This window comes from Otolemur garnettii, unplaced genomic scaffold (genome assembly GCF_000181295.1).
Source record: "Otolemur garnettii isolate 467f Iridium unplaced genomic scaffold, OtoGar3 scaffold00016, whole genome shotgun sequence".
Classification (NCBI taxonomy): Eukaryota; Metazoa; Chordata; class Mammalia; order Primates; family Galagidae; genus Otolemur; species Otolemur garnettii.
Genome location: NW_003852411.1, coordinates 12885667 through 12903807, shown reverse-complemented (window position 1 = coordinate 12903807; position 18141 = coordinate 12885667). Strand labels below are relative to the sequence as shown.

General features: G+C 36.4%; 1 protein-coding gene across 1 annotated transcript in view; it reads left to right on the top strand.

The window, feature by feature from the left end:
- The window catches only part of XPR1 (xenotropic and polytropic retrovirus receptor 1), a 219434-nt gene that overhangs the window by 198677 nt on the left and 2616 nt on the right, over nucleotides 1-18141 (top strand). Inside the window, exons 12-14 of the mRNA XM_003785653.3 lie at nucleotides 4207-4373; nucleotides 9430-9569; nucleotides 16360-16581. Coding sequence (XP_003785701.1) covers nucleotides 4207-4373; nucleotides 9430-9569; nucleotides 16360-16581 — 529 coding nt within the window. The remainder of the gene's footprint in view (nucleotides 1-4206; nucleotides 4374-9429; nucleotides 9570-16359; nucleotides 16582-18141) is intronic.

Here is an 18141-nt window from a genome sequence, read left to right as displayed (position 1 = left end):
TAGCTTTTGATGATTCTTCATTACACCCCCAATCCCTAGGATATATCTGGTTACCTATATGTTTGTTGAATATACAGAAAAAAGGCTCGGCACTTGTGGCTCAAGCGGCTAAGGCGCCAGCCACATACACCTAAGGTGGCGGGTTCGAATCCCCAGCCTGGGCCCACCAAACAACAATAATGGCTGCAACCAAAAAATGGCCCGGCGTTGTGGCAGGCACCTGTGGTCCCAGCTACTTGGGAGGCTGAGGCAGAAGACTCGCTTGAACCCAGGAGTTGGATGTTGCTGTGAGCTGTGATGCCATAGCACTCTACCCAGGGGGATAGCTTGAGGCTCCGTCTCAAAAAAAAAAAAAAAAAGAATATACAGAAAAATATACAGAAAAAAGAGATTTAGAGTTAATCTTTACTATGCACTCAGTAAACAGTTGAATGAATAGAGGAATTCCTATGTACTACTTTTATATTATAAAAACATTAAATATTTTTAAAAATTATTTTTGAAATATCACCACTCTAATATAATAGTAGTTGTTTTCCTTTGTGCCTTTGGTTATGGATGTAGAATTCTAAGAAGTGTATTTTTATTTGTTTTAGATTCAGTGGATACCACTACTATAAATAATGGCCAATATGAATTATGTTTCTAATGCGATAGGTATGTAATAGAGAGAAGCTTAGGGTAGAATAGCAATGACTTGATTTTCCATGATTCTGAACATCACTAAAGTGGGCTACCACAGTTAGCCAAGAGAGAATAAGATGTAATTGCTTGCCTAAAGAGATAATATCTTTCCAGTGCCTTTCCTGAATACTAATGAAGTGAGATGATTTTCAGGGTGAGGCATTCTTCATTTGGGAGATGCGAAAGATCAAATAAGGGTAGTAATTAAAATGAGACCAAAATGTAGCATTTATAGACCAGGTATATGCTAGTCATTCCATGAGATAAACCTTACTTACTCTGAAATATACTGTAAGGATATTTATTTAAAAGTCAATAAATCCTCAGGTATATTTCATAGAAATGTAATAGAAATAATATGGGTTTAGGAAAGAGAGAGACCCTGATCCGTTGTACCATTGTAAGAATTGTGCTCTAAGGACAAGATTTATACTTAAAATCTAGGAGAAATACCAGAAAATTAGCACATTTTTTAGTTTCATTATTAATTCCTTTTTTCGTTAACTTTTTTACTCTCCCATCTCCTTTTACATTTTAATTTATTCTCAGTTATTTCTTTAGTAATTAGTAAAGAAGAAAATCAGCTGTCAATGATAAGACTTGATATTAACTTGTCTTAATTGAGAAATACTTTGTTATCTCCTAATGATGTATCTATTACTACGCTATTCCCATGTCCTAATTTTGCTAGCAAACAAGATGATAGCTTATTGTTGAGAAAATTAAATTTAGGCTAATATATAAAGTACCTGGCACACATTAAGCATTCAATTTGAAAAAGAGATGCTAATATAATTAATAGGTGTTTGTTTTTAATCTCTTAGGATTGATCTTGTTTTGTAAATATAAAAGTAAATTTTATTAAGTTGCCTAATTTGCTTTATTCTTTGCAAACTGTAGTAGGTGAATTATAGCATCTTTTTAATGCAGTCATGATGCTAATTATTGAATGATACTACTCAGACCCTATATCTTTGTATAGAATGAAATAAACACTTGTCAGAACCCATTCAACTGTACCTAGATAATAAGTAAATAATGTGTTAGACCTTTTAAATTGGTAATTCATATGATGTAGTTTGGAGTGTAAATATTCAGCTCAATTTCCTTTTTCTCTCTCTTTTTCTTGTCTTACCTTTGTTTTTTTTGAGACAGGCCTTGTCTCTGTCACCCAGGCTGGAGCGCAGTGATATGAAGATAGTTCACTGCAAACTCAGAACTCCTGGGCTCAAACCATCCTGTCCTCCCACCTCAGCCTCCTGAGTAGCTAGGACAATAGGCACATGGCACCATGCCTGGCTAAATTTTTCGTTTTGTGAACAGATGGGGGGTCTCATTATGTCACCCAGGATGGTCTCAAACTTTTGGCCTCAAGCTATCCTCCCAGCTCTGCCTTCCAAAGTGCTGAGCCTCAGTTTTTTGTGGATGATGAAAAATTTTTGTGGAAATAGTTTAAACCTGAAAATGTGTTTATATTGAGCTGGGCTGCTCACTAGAATCACCTGCGAGCCATTTAAAAAATATATCTTTCTTATTCCTACCACTGACATCCCCAGAGAAATAGCTAAATAGTGATGTGCTTGCTGGTACGGGAGTGGGGATGGAGTGCATTTATTTGTAGGCTGATTTCCATGGTGTAAATATTTCCGCCATAGCCAATTTCAGGCTACTACGATGGTAACACTGAATATGGAAATGGGAGAAGATGTGCATTATATAGCGCATTATATAGTATTTCCATCATAAAGATCTAATACATGTGTATAGCCTCAAGAGAACCAAAGGTAGCAAAGGTTAGTAAAATAATTAGAAAGTGATAAATCTCGAGTATTTACCTTTACCTTTGTGTTTCATATAACTAATTATTAATTTATGTAATTTAATTTTTAATAATGATTGTTTAACAGCCAGCTGCCAACGTTTCTGAAAATTTGACAGTTGCCTCTCATGAGCTGATAAGAACTGACTCTCTCCCACAACACTGGATCTCTGAGATATTTATCTCTTTTAACCAGCAAAGTAGTAATTCCAGTGCAAGTAACCTGCCAGCCAGTTGTTTCTCTAAACACAGATCTGATCTTAAGGCCCAAGAAGGCATTCCACAGTCAGTCTGAACATTTCTTTTCCAGCTTCATTTCAAATCATATCAATTCTCTTAGAGCCTCTATATATTACTTACGATAGTTGTAGATTACTTGTAGCTTCTCAGACACACTTTCACCTTCCTGTCCCCATCCCTTCTCATTATCTTCCTTCAGCCTTGCATGATCTTATCTCATCTGCCTGACTTGAGCAATACTATTTATTTATCCTTCTAGAAATAACTCAAATGCTACTCTCTTGTTTTTTCCGTTTAGAAACATTCCCATTCTCTTTGATGTTCTCATAGCGTTTGTGTGTACTTCGTTTTGAGTTCAGATTTATCATCAGTAACAAATGTCCTTTATACTTACTAGATTATGAATTTCTGAAAGGTGCCTTTGAATCATACTGTACTTCCCTATAAAATGATTGGTAAACATTTGCTTGTTTTAATAGGAAGGATTATGAATGATGCATGATATTTCTTTTGTTTTCTACATCTTTGAGAATGTGACTAGAATTTAAACTTTTTTGAATTAGATGTTATGTGTCTTTTTTTCCGAAAGTTTCAGAACCATATTAACAGTTATATACCTATATCCTTCACTTAGAGAATACCTATAACATCATGAGGACTCTGGAACTTAGCAGAGAAGAATTTCATTAGAGAATATATGAAGCACTTAAGAGCAAAAAATATTAAGTTGTATAACTGCATTTGTAAATCATTATTCTGAGTTAGTGTGTTTTACAGAGTTTTCAGCTTAAAGCCAAAAGTTACTTTTTGGTGCTTCCAGCATAAATTCCAATTAGGCCTTTGTTTCAATAAACATCCTCTAAAAGAAACAAAAATATCATGCTTTGCTTTGTGACTTAAGAGAAATTTGCTTTTATATGTATCCTTAGGAGTAAATTCCTCATCAGTCTGTCTTCTGGCATTTATATCCAGACTCAGAATTATCTGATTGCTTTCACAAAAGTATTGATAAAATCTAAGTGTGTGAAGGAAATGTTGTTCTAAAGTAAAAATAATCCAAGAATTTCTTGAAGCAAATACAGCACATTCCTCTTTGTTAGTGTTTCAAGATTTTTTTTTCATATTTTACCCTAAGCTGCCACCTGATGGCAAGAATTAAAATGACATCTTTTGTAACAGTCAAACTGTTTTTGCAATCATTTGGATTTTTATGTGTTCCCCATAAACACCAAGTGCACATTTGTATAAATATTACATATTCAATAAATGATAATTACTTTGGATCTCAGAGGAATCATATTATTTAACCTTTGTTAGACAGTGATCCTCCTAAGATTTTTTTAAAGTCTTAAACTTTCTTTTGGAGCTCTGTAAAGAATCTGGTTTTTAATTTGTTTTATTTAACAAAGAATTTTATTTAAGCATAGTAATTTTCTCTTATCCCCTTCTCTTTCTTTCTTCAGAACGAGGCCACTCAGACACCATCGTGTTCTTTTACCTGTGGATCATCTTTTGTGTCATCAGTTCCTGCTATACCCTCATTTGGGATCTGAAAATGGACTGGGGTCTGTTTGATAAGAATGCTGGAGAAAACACTTTCCTCCGGGAAGAGATTGTATACCCACAAAAAGTATGTACAAAGAATATTTTTACTTACTTAAAAAGAAAAACTCAGATGTGCCACTAGATGTCTTCTTGTAGTACATACCTAATCTCTGATTATATTAATCTGATATGATTAGAAAAATAATTACCAAAATGTATCAAATGTTTACTATATGCTAGGCACTGTAGGGAATACAAAATAAAATTCTGGTTCTCATAAAAGGCCATAAACTACTAACAGATACAGATACATAAACAAATGGCAAAAACTAGAATAGAAGAATAATTTAATTGTAGTATGATTTTTTTTTTTTTTGAGACCGAGTGTCACTCTTGCCCCAGGTTAGAGTGCAGGGTGCCGTAGCTCACAGCAACCTGAAACTCTTGGGCTCAAGCGATCCTTTTGCTTCAGCCTGCTGAGTAGCTGAGACTACAGATGCCCTCCTCAATGCCTGGCTAGTTTTTTTAGTTTTAGTTGAGACAAGGTCTCACTCTTGCTCAGGCTCCTATCAAACTCACAAGCTCAGGCAACCCACCCACCTCAACCTCCCAGAGTGCTAGGCATGAACCACTGCACCCAGCTTGATTTATTTTTGAACTTGGAATGCCTTGCATCTGAAACATCTACTTTCTCCTTTGTCTATAGTAATAGACAAAGTTAGTTAAAAGTTAGTTTAAATGTTACTGCCTCTAAGAAGTTAAATGTTACTGCCTCAAAGTTAGTTAAAAGTTAGTTTAAATGTTACTGCTTCTAAGAAGCCTTTCTTTATTTTTCCTAGCATTAGCTATCCATCCTAATCTTTTTTTACTCTATATAAACTTCCCTTCTATAGCAGTTATCACATTGTGTTCTACAATTATCCATTCAGATGTTCATATCCCTCACTATTCAGCATGTTTACAGAATGAATGAATAAACACTTGACTAAATAAGCAGTGTCATGAAAGCACAGAGGAAAGGGAATGCCTGACTCTGCTTGAGTGTCAAGAAGGCTTCTTTCATTTGTTTCAACCAGTATTTGTTAAAAATCAAGTGCCAATTCAATCAGAAAATACAGAGAATTCTTTAGGAATTATCTTACGATTTTACCTATATACATTAAAAAGTCAGAAAATGAAAACTGTCTTTGCTCAGATGTTTTATTGAAGGATAAATATGATGAGACCTTGACAGAAATTAAACAATGCACTGGGAATCCTGACATGTGAATTCTAATCCCAGTTTTTTCACTGATTAGCTTTATAACTTTAGCCAACCAAACTATACAGCGGATTCTTTGTTATGAGGTAATGGTGTTAGACTAGGTAAGGGTATTATCTCTTTTATCTTTTCTCAGTCCTAAAATTCTGTGATGAGAGGGAAGTATAGATTGGGTAACTAAATTTTATACTGGCTCAGGACCCATAGATCAGTGGTTAGGGCACCGGCCACATACACTAGGGCTGGTGGGTTTGAACCTGGCTCAGGTCTGCTAAACAACAATGACAACTACAACAAAAAACAGCCAGTCATTGTGGTGGGTGCCTGTAGTCCCAGCTACTTGGGAGGCTGAGGCAGAAGAATCGCGTAAGCCCAAGAGTTTGAGGGTGCTGTGAGCTGTGACACCATGGCACCCTACTGAAGTTTGTAATATTCAGTTGGTGAGTAGGGAGGGCTCTTTTCAAGTGTGAGGACTGAAGATAAGTAATAGGAGAGTGAATAGAAAGAAGGATACATAGGTTAACTTCAGATGAGCAAATGAAAGGGAAAAGGGTGCATTTGTTGACAGTGATCTTTTTTACCTGAACTATATAGCAATAACCCCACTATGAAAATTAAGACAAAATGACATTAGACGGTAAGACATTAGACATTTTTATAAATTTCTTTTGAAAAGAAAATCAGTAATCAAAGGACAGACACAAGCTCAAATAAAAATGGCCCTTATATACACAACTGTGTGTATTTTATGGCTGCTTATTATTGCTTTTGCTCTACTGTGAGTTAACATTTGTTTCTTATTATGGTGATTGCTTAGATAAACTGTTTCTTTACATAAATGTTAATCTGTTCTCCCTCATATTGGTTTCTGTTAAAACTAGTGAACAGAATCTTCATATTTTCATAATCCTAGAAAATAAAGTATGTACTTTCTTACATTGTAACTTGCAAATTTATAAAAAAAAAAATGTTCTGCTGGATCGCCACATTCCCTTCAGTTTTACAAAGTCAAATATTGGAATAAAAATCATCACATTTGAAAAGTATGGAGTCCAGTGGGGCCTCATTAAAAGTTAAGAACACAACTACACGAACCTTAGCATCAGTTCTTAGTATACTGAGCACCACACCTCAGTCAAGAACTATTTTTGTCATCTCTGTATTCAAACTTAACTTTTCTGTGTCTCAAGGTAAGTGTATTCCTCCCAAAAGATGGTCACATTTTTGGTGACATTACCTCCTATGTCAGTCATTGCAGACAGCTTAAGACTGGCTGTTAAGGCCGAGCTCAGTAGCTCACACCTGTAATCCCAGCACTCTGGGAGGCTGAGATGGGTGGACTGCCTGAGCTCATGAGTTTGAGACCAGCCTGAGCAAGAGTGAAATCTCTTTTCTAAAAAAACTGCTGGGCGTTATGGCAGGCACCTGTAGTCCCAGCTACTTGGGAGGCTGAGGCAAGAGAATTTGCTTGAGCCCAAGAGTTGGAGGTTGCTGTGAGACACCATGGCACTCTACTGAGGGTGATAAAGTAAGACTCTGTCTCAAAAAAAAGAATCACTGTAGCTCAAGAGTTTGAAGTTGCTGTGAGCTGTAATGCCACGGCACTCTACTGGGGGCAAGAAAGTGAGATTCTGTCTCAAAAAAGTAATAATAATTAAATAATTAAATTAAAAAAAAAAAAAAGACTAGCCATTAAAGACACGTGAAATTGCCGGGCTCTGTGGCTCATACCTGTAATCCTAGCAGTCTGGGAGGCTGAGGCAGGTGGATTGTTGAAGCTCAGGAGATTGAGACCAGCCTGAGCAAGAGCAAGACCCTGTATCTACTAAAAAATAGAAAAACTAGCCTGGATCTGTGGTGGGTGTCTGTAATCCCAGGCACTTGGGAGGCTGAGGCAAGATCATTGAGCCCAGGAGTTTGAGATTGCTATGAACTGTGATGCCACAGCACTCTACCCAGGGTGACTGAGACTCTCTCAAAGAAAAGAAAAAAAGACATGAAATTGCAGTTCTTCACTTAGGCCTGATAAGGTGTAAGCTGTAGATTTATCTAAAAATTGTATTATCACTATATTGGAGGATGGCAGAGGTAATGGGGAAGTATATGAATGTGTTAAAAACTTCATCATAATCCTCATAAAATTTAATCAGCAATTATCTAGAATTGAGTCATCAAGATATAACAGTATACATACACTGTTAAATATAGAGCATAAATAGTGTAATCACTACAGATTTTAAAAACATTTGTCTCCAGGGAATGGAAGTAGCAAGGAGACTACTAGGTTTTTTTATAATAGCCTTTTCACAATGACTAGTATTACTTTGTTAAAAAAATTTTGGGTAAGGCCAGGTGTGGTGCCTCAATGCCTGTAATCCTAGCACTCTGGGAGGCCGAGGCTGGTGGATTGCTTGAGCTCACAAGTTTGATACCAGCCTGAGCAAGTGTGAGACCCCCATCTCTACTAAAAATGAAAAACTGCGGCAAGAGAGTTGCTTGAGCCCAAGAGTTTGAGGTTGCTGTGAACTATGCCAGCACTCTACCTAGGGTGACAGTTAAGATTCTGTCTCAAAAAAAAAAAAGAAAAAAAATTGTTTTAGATAAAATAAATAGTATGGCTTAATACATGGCAGTTCTGTTTTCCAAAAGACTTCAGTCTTTAAATACATATATTTAAAGAGCCAGTTTTGACGGGGCACAGTGGCTCAAGCCTGTAATCCTAGCTCTGGGAATCTGAGGCAGGATTGCTTAAGGCCCAGAGTTTGTGACCAGCGAGAACAAGAGTGAGACCCCATCTCTACAAAAAATAGAAAAATTAGCTGGGCATGGTGGTATACACCTGTAGTCGCAGCTACTGGAGGTGCTGAGGCTGGAGGATTGATTGACCCAGGAGTTTGAGGTTGCTATGATCTACTCTAGCCTGAACAACAGAGCAAGACCCTGTCTCAAATAAACTAAAAAAATAGCCAGTTTCTTAGAGATTAATAATGAAGAAATTCATAGATTATAGTTCTGGTCTGTTGGCAATTTGTGCATTTAAGACTTTTTGTGTAGCCAAAACTGTACTCCTAAATGGATATTAGTACCTGAAAGTATTAGTTAAGTACTGTCTTCTATGTAAAAAGAGAACATTTCTTAAATTCAATCATGTTTGTGAAAGCCACACTTAATTTTATTTACTGAATGGGAAGGCAGTTAGAGAATAAAAGTACAAATAACACAGTTAATAAATCTGCTAACTTTTTCTTTTTTTTCTTTTTTTATTGAATCATAGCTGTGTACATTAATACTATCATGGGGTACAGTGTGCTGTTTTTATATACAGTTTGAAATATTTTCATCAAACTGGTTAGCATAGCCTTCCTGTCATTTTCTTAGTTATTGTGTTAAGACATTTATTTATATTCTACATTTAGAAAGATTCACATGTACCCTTATAAGATGAACCATAGGCGTGATCTCACCAATCACCCTCCCTTCACCCATCCGTCCCCCTTCCCTCCCCTCCCTTTTTCCTTTTTCTATACTAGCTATTAAGTTATAACATATATAACATAATCTCACTTGATCAAAGATCTTGTCTGGCTTGTTTTTAGAGCCTAGAAGAAAGCCTTGTATACAATATGGGAATGAAATATGTTTGTTAAATGATTACAAAATTCAGTAATAACTTCTTTTTGAATATTGTACTATTTAAGAAAAAATTAAATTGGTGGAAATTCTTACTAAAATGTGTACTTCCCTGGAAAATAAAATAAAATGCAACTTTTCTTGAACCTATGCTTATTGGTATGACATGGGTGAGTCTTCTTACTGATAGATGTGCATATGTATAATAGTTATGATAGGGACTGTACTCAATTTGCTTATTATTCCTCAGGCTTACTACTACTGTGCCATAATAGAGGATGTGATACTGCGCTTTGCTTGGACTATCCAAATCTCCATTACCACTACAACTTCGATGGCTCATTCTGGGGATATCATTGGTACTGTCCTTGCTCCCCTTGAGGTTTTCCGGTAAGCAAACTACTGAAAAGTTTTTCAAAGATTCTTTTCACCTAAAATACACCTACTACTTACAAAGTAGAATTTATTATAACTTATACTTGAAAAGCTTAAATTTTCCAGCTTTTTTCAAACTCCTCATTAGCTTCAGGGCTGGAAACTCCTACTTACAGGACTTAGAGATTGATTCTTGCCAAATTAAAATGCCTATTGATGATAAATAGGCTTTTTGAAAATTGGGTTCTGCTAGAAGGATGATAAGTGGAAACTGGGAGACAAAAAGGCTTAGAACAGAAATTAAAATTTTTTGAGAATCATTTTTTTCAATTTGGCAGTCTGGGTTCTTCAGTCTTACCTTCTCGCTGAAAACTATAAAAATGATGAATAAAATGTTTCTCATATCTCCCTAAAAGCATTAGCAATCTGACAGGATAGCTCCTAATCTAAGTAAGACTAGAAACCCCAAGACAAACAGAGCACTGAAGCCACTTTTGCACTAAAGAAATTTGCCAAACTTGCATTCAGTTGTGATTGCCAATTCAAATTTGTCTGTACCTAATAACATAACTAAAAAATTTATAAAGCAAAAATTGGCTTTACTATGAAGTAGATGAATTTACAATTTTAGTGCTTCAATAATAGATAAATAGTAGTTAACCAATAATTTGGCCTAATTAATATACATAGAACTCATCCAATAACTATTAAATACACATTGTTAGGCCGAGGCAGAAGGATTCTTTGAACTTAGGAGTTCGAGAACAACCTGAGCAAGAGTGAGACTCCATCTCCACTAAAAATAGAAAAATTAGCCGGGTGTTGTGGTGGGCACCAGTAGTTCTAGCTACTCAGGAGGCTGAGGCAGGAGGATCATTTCAGCACAGGAGTTTGAGATTGCTGTGAGCTAGGTAATGTCATGGCACTCTAGCCTAGGCAACAGATTGAGACTCTGTCTCAAAAATAGATAGGTAAATATACATTCTTTTAAATGCATATAGAACATTTACCAAAATTAACCCTATACAGGGCCAAAAAGGAAGTCTCAACAAATTTTAGAGAATTAAAATCACAAAAAGATAATTAAAAATTCCCAAATGTTTGGATAGTAAGCAGCACACATTTAATAATCCTCCATCAAAGATGAAATTGTAATGTGAATTTTGAATTTTTTTTTATTTTTTTGCAGTTTTTGGCTGGGTCTGGGTTTGAACCCGCCAGCTCTGGGATATGGGGCCCACGCCTTACTCATTTGAGCCACAGGCACCACCCAAATTTTGAAATTTTGATTTTGAACAGAATCAAATAGATAAGGTGATAAAAGAAAATGTAAAATGCAGCTAAAACTATGCTTAGAGGGAAATGTATAACCTTAGATGTATGTATCAGAAAAGTATACAGCTCAGGAAATTAAAAAATTTAGAAAATAGCAAATCAAACCCAGAAGAAAGCAGAAGGAAGGAAATGTAAAACATAAAAATTAATGGAAGAGAAAACAAAGATAGAGAAAATTAAGACAGCCAAAGTTAGTTGTTTTAAAAGATTTATGCTATTGATAAAATGCTTAGGCTCGGCGCCTGCGGCTCAAGTGGCTAAGGCGCCAGCCACATACACCTAAGGTGGTGGGTTCAAATCCAGCCCAGGCCCACCAAACAATGACAGCTGCAACCAAAAAATAGCTGGCGTTGTGGCGGGCGCCTGTGGTCCCAGCTACTCGGGAGGCTGAGGCAGGAGACTGGCTTGAGCCCAGGAGTTGGAGGTTGCTGTGAGCTGTGACGCCATGGCACTCCACCCAGGGGGATAGCTTGAGGCTCTGTCTCCAAAAAAAAAAAAGATAAAATGCTTAAGTAAGACAAGTGAAAAAGGATAGAAGGTACAAATTATGACTATTAAAAATCCTAAAGGTATTTTTATATTTTTTTAAATTTAACTTTTATTAAATCATAACTGTATACATTTATTGGGTACAATGTGATGATTTGATATACAATGTGGAATGCTTAAATCAAACTGATTAACATAACCGTCACCTCACTTACTTGTTTTTTGTGGTGAGACATAATTTATAATATACTCTTACTTATTTTGAAATGTGCCCTTGCATTGTGCACATTGGGTGAGATCCCACCAAATACCCTGCCTCTGCTCACCCTCCCCTCTCCCTTTTCTCTTCTCTTTCTTTGTGGACTACATTTATGTTTTATCATTCATGTGAATGTGTAAGCAAATATATATTGGTTTCATAATAGTATTGAGTAAATTGGATACTTTTTCCCCATCTTGAGTTACTTTACTAAGAAGAATATGTTCCAGCTCCATCCAGGTAAACATAAAAGATGTAAAGTCTCCATCTTTTTATGGCTGCATAGTATTCCATGGTATACATATACCATAATTTGTTAATCTGTTCATGGGTTGATGGGCATTTGGGTTGCTTCCATGACTTAGCAATTATGAATTGGGCTGCAATAAACATTTTGGTGCACATGTCTTTGTTGTAAAGTGATTTTTGTTCATCTGGGTAGATACGTAGTAATAGAATCACAGGATCAAATAGTAGGTCAACTTTTAGTTCCTTGAGAATTCTCCATACTTCTTTCCAAAAAGCCTGTATTAGTTTGCAGTCCCACCAGCAGTATAGAAGTGTTTCTTTCTTTCCATATCCATGCCAGTATCTGCAGTTTGGGGATTTTCTGATTTAGGCTAATCTTACTGGAGTTAGGTGATATCTCAAAGTGGTTTTGATTTGCACACTTGAAGATATTGGCTTAGGAAAATATTTTTTGAGGAGGACCCCCTGGCAATTGAAGTAACACCAAAAATGTCTTACTGGGATCTGATGAAACTAAAAAGCTTCTATACAGCTAAGGGCACTACAAGTAAAGCAAACAGACAGCCTTTGGAATGGGAAATTTTTGCACATTATGATTCTAACAAAGGTCTGATAACTAGACTCCACAGAGAACTCAAATTCAGTAACAAAAGAACAAACAACCCCATTTCTAATTTTTTTTTTTTAAAGAGAAGGTAACAAGCAGCTTGATGCCAATAGATTTAAAAATTTAGATAAATGGCCGGGGCACAGTGGCTCATACCTGTAATCCTAGCACTCTTGAAGGCTGAGGCAGGTGGATTGCTTGAGCTCAGGAGTTTGAGACCAGCCTGAGCAAGAGCAAAACCCTAGCCAGGCATGTGGCAGTTGCCTATAGTCTCAGCTACTTAGAAGGCTGAGGCAAAAGAATCACTTGAGGCCAAGAGTTTGAGGTTGCTTTGAGCTATGACGCTATAGCACTTGAGTGAGGGTGACAAAGTGAGACTCTGTCTCAAAAAAAAATTTTAGATAAATGAACAAATTCCTCAAAATGTATTGTTTACCAGAACCAATAAAGAAAAATAAAACTTTGATAAGCTTATATCTATTAAAGAAGTTAAATTCATGTTAAAATACTTTCCATAAAGAAAACTCCATGCCAAGAGAATTCTTCTAAATATTTGAGAAAGTAGTATTACCAATTTTACACAAAACTCTTCCAGGGAGAATGAGTAAAAAAAGGACTACTTCCTAATTTGTTTTATGTGGCCAGCATGACTTTTGCTATCTAAACTACCATGACATTCCAATAAAGACTAATCTGTCCTATGTACAGAGTTGTAAAAATGCTGAAGAAAATAATTAATGCATCCAACAATATATAAAAAGGATAATATGGGTGGCACCTCTGGCTCAGAGGAGTAGGGCGCTGGCCCCATATGCCAGAGGTAGTGGGTTCAAACCCAGCCCTGGCCAAAAACTGCAAAAAAAAAAAAACAGATAATACGTCACAAATTAGGTTCATTCTAGGAATATAAGATTTAATATTCAAAATCAATCTATTTAAACTTACCACATTAGCAGAATAAAGGGGGGAAATATATAGAAAACGCCATTGATAAAAGTCAATACTTATTCATGAAAAGAATGTTTTCTACAAAATGATCAAGATCATATTTAACAATAAAACACTGCAAGCTTTCCCTTGAGATCCAGAATGAGACAAGTATGTATGCTTTCACTACTTATATTTAGCACTGTGCTGCAAGTATAGCTAGTGAGGAAAAGAAAATACAGAATTGGAAAAGAAAAGCAAAATTACAATTATTATGCTGTTATAAACTATAATAATTATATATTATGACTTGTATACATGCAGAAAATTCAGTAGATTTATAATGAATAATTGAATGTCAAAGTGTCCCTGTGCATGAGGTCAATATAAATATGTTGTTTATTAAGTCATAGCAGTCACAAAAAGAAATTTTAAAAGCCATATTCATTTTAAGTGGCATCAGAATATATCAGATATAATATACCTAGAAACAAATCTAATTGAAGAGGTGTATATATGAGAAAATTGACTAGCTAGTTCTATAATTTATATGGAAACAAAAGGGTCAAGAATGACCTAAACTATCCTGAAAAGAACAAAATTAAAAGACTTAGATCAGACTTAGATTTGTAGACTAATTGTACAGACACAGTAAGATTCGATATTGGTGAAAGAATCGACACTGGAACCAAACAAGGGCTCCAGAAACAAATCCACACGTGTGTCAGCACTGTCTGATTTATGACTTAAGTTGCTACGTAATAGTGGAAAAATAAAAAGACCCTTTAAGAAATGATATTGACTCAGTTGGATATCCATAAAGAAAAAAATGAATATTTTTCAAGCTGTAATATAGGAAATTTTTGCATATTTGGTGTAATAATTTTTTGTTGACTGTTGAAAATTTTTTTCTCAGTCTGGAACCGGTCTTTTAACATCATCTACGAAGACAAATTTTATTATGTTTTAAATTTTATTGTGAAAAAAATGTACTGATCTTTTTCTTTGTGGTTTTTACCACTCATATTTTATTTTGACAATCCTTCCCTGTCACTGTTTTATAAAATTATCTTATCAATCCTGCAGATTCTATTTTGCTATTCCTGTTTAGGCCGTTAATCCACCTGGCCTTTTTTGATAGGCCACATTTCTGTAAATGTACAACTCTACTTCTGTAGCCTCTTTTTTTAGATATACATAGTTTCAGGGCACATGTGATAATTTAATATACTCATATAATTTGTAAAGACTAAATTAGTATATGATCCAAATCAGTGATGACTATCCATCACTTTAAATATTTGCCTTCTCTTTATACTAGAACCATTCAAATTCTTATCTAGCTATTCTTTTTTTGAAACTGAGTCTCTTCTAGACAGCTAGAGTATGGAGGCTCACGATAACCTTGAACTCCTGGGCTCAAGCGATCCTCCTGCCTCAGCCTCCGTAGTAGCCGGGACTGGAAGCGCATGCCTTAATGCCCAGCACGTTTTTCTATTTTTCATAGAGATGGGGTCTTGCTCTTGCTCAGGCTGGTCTTGAACTGACGAACACACGGAATCCCCCCACCTTGGCCTCCCAGAGTGCTATGATTATAGGTGTGAGCCACTGTCCCAGCCTCTTTTCCAGCTATTCTGAAGTGTATACAATAGAGTCTATGCTTTTAGATCATACTGCCTGTCTATTTTGCTACATCCCATGGTCAGTTTTTTGTACTTACCTTACTTTTCAGCAAATACTTTCTTCACTTCTCAGAAATTACATTCCACTGTCTTTCTAGCTATTTCTACTCCACTCCTTGGCTGGTTCTTCTTTCTCTTCCCAAACTATGAGTGTTAGAGTGTTTCAGGGTTTAATCCTTTGCTTTTTTCTTTCCTACAGTAATGTTATTCCTAAGCCAGTGTTTTGAAATATTGTCCTTAAGCTGTCTCCAGCCCTAAATCTTCCCTTGAAGTGCAGACTCTTGTCTGTCCATCTATTGAATTCTTCACTTGGATATCTAATGAGTTGCTCTAGCCTAACAGGAGCAACCAACCCTGCTTCTCCAGTCTTAGCAAATGGTGTCACCATTCCCTCAGACCCAAAACCCTAACACTCACATCCTGCATCAGGCTGCAACAACCTTCTAATTGGTTTTTCTTCAGCTGTCTTGTCATCCTGTGAGCTCGTCACCTTTCAGCAGGTAGAATGATCTTTTTAGAACAAATCACTTTATTCTCCTGCTCAGAACTCTCATTGTTTTCCATCAGATCTAAAATGTAACCCCCTTGCTATAGTTCATAAGGTTCTCTATAGACGAGCCCTTTTCTACCTTTTCTATCTTTATTTCCTGGACTAGCCCCACTGACCTTGCTCGTTATTTCAGTACACCAAAGGCCTTTCCAGCTTGGGGCTTTTTATACGTGCCATTTCCTCTGCCTGGGACACTTCTCTAAGGTTATTCCCTGACTTGCTGTGTTGTGTCATCCCGGTCTTTGCTGGCTGCCATCTCCTCAGAGAAGCTTCCCTAATCAGTCTTCAGATGGCATTCTCATCCTCCTTGTCCTCTTTATTCTCTTCCAGCTGCTTATCCTTAACCAATTGATTATTTTCTTGCTTGTTATTTGTCTCTGGAAATTACACCTTATAATAGCAGAGACTTTGTCTTGTTCCATGCCTTTTCCTGCCTTAGAGTAGGTGTTCAGTATTTGTTGAATAAAGTAAAAGAATGGATACTCTAAAACTGCATTCTCTGAGACCCTCCCTTTTGTATAGTTCACTCTTATTTCCCTTTCTCCCACCTCTACACCATCTTTTCCTATTTTATTTTAACATTCTAGCCTTTAATTCTTTGTTTTTGTTTCCATAAGTAGAAACTTAATATTCTGGAAGGTTTACAGGTAGTAACAGTATATTAAAATTTTATAAGTAATTTGTTTGATCTACTCCATTTTGCTAAGGCGATTTGTGTGGAACTTCTTTCGCCTGGAAAATGAACATCTGAATAACTGTGGTGAATTCCGTGCTGTGCGGGACATCTCTGTGGCCCCTCTGAATGCAGATGATCAGACACTCCTAGAGCAGATGATGGACCAGGAAGATGGGGTACGAAATCGCCAGAAAAATCGATCATGGAAATACAGCCAGACCATATCCCTGCGCCGGCCTCGCCTCGCTTCTCAGTAAGTATGGCTTCCTCTCTGTGAGACGTATCTCCTTTGGGTTCTAGCACGGAGTAACATTTAAACTAAAAAACGATCAGGTTGAACCAAAAGAAATTGCTCATATTCAACCATTTTTCATCCACAAAAAAACAGTAATATCAATACAACCTACAGCATGTCTTACTAACACATACAGTAAATGTCATTAATACATTACTTGCTAATTTAGCATTAAAGATACACTGGCAAAAACTTTGTTGGAGAGTGATTTGTTTAACTGTTTTGTATATTTTGTATTCAAATAATTTTTAACTTATAATTTTATATACTTGGCCAAATTACTTAATTTCTCTACGTTATCCCTCATCTGTAAATTGGGATTAATCTTGTTCCTGCTCATAGAGTGATTAAGTAGATTATATCTGTTATTATGTGGAACTAATTATGCCAGTTTCCTCACAGAAAGAGCTCACTAAGCATAAACTTATTATTTTTGTCTTATTAAACACCTACAATATCTTTATCAATGACTATGTATGCATATATTGTTTAAAGTTATACTAAATGTACAATATATGGTGACTGCATTTGAAATTTTCAGACAGCAAATAGCATAGTAAATTGGAATGAAGGAAGATACTTAAGTTGAACATAAGCAGTTTTCTAAAGGATAAAAGAGTGTTTGAAGGGGCTGGAGTCACAGTAAGAGCCTGAAGGTGGAAATAAGGGCAGTAAAGACTTAAAGGTAGAATGAGGGGCAGAAAGAAAAACCATGTGACTAGAACTCTAGTGAGAAAAATTCAGCTGAATAGATGAACTGTGATTATAAAAGAAAAATGCAAGTTGGATCTTACAGGCAGAGAATTTTTCCACAGAGGGATGACATTGTGAAAGTGGTATCCTGAGAAGTTTTAATGGCACTGTATGGGATACATTAGGAAAAGGAAAACTGAAGGCCAGAAAACCAACTGGAAGGCTACGCAGTATTTTTATGTATGGGGCAATGACAAGATTAGCGTGCTTATAATTGGACCAAAAGGAATGTAAGAAGATGTTTTGGATGAAGTAACCAACAGGAGGTGGTAACAGTAACTCACAGGATATAGGAGACTAGAGTAGACTTACCAAAGCTTCAGATAGAGATTTGGAAGTTCCCAGAAGAGGAGAAGGTAGAGAAGAGAAAAGAAAAGCAGAGAGCAAGGAACTGAGTTTAGTTTCCTGGCTAAACCACTTTGGCCAGGGAAAAAAAGGAGATAAAGAAAAGAGCAGAAATGGTCAGGGAGGTCAGTAGGAAGAACGTCAAAACAAAGCATGGGGCTCTGCACTCATACCACAGCTGTGACAGTGCCAGCCACATACACCGAGGGCGGGGGGTTCAGACCCGACCCAGGCCAGCTAAACAACAGTGACAACTGCAACAACAACAACAAAATAGCCAGAAGTTGTAGTGGGCGCGTATAGTCCCAGCTACTTGGGAGGCTGAGGCAGGAAAATCACTTAAGCCCAAGAGTTTGAGGTTGCTATGAGCTGTGACACTACAGCACTCTACCAAGGGCGAGAGCTTGAGACTCTGCCTCA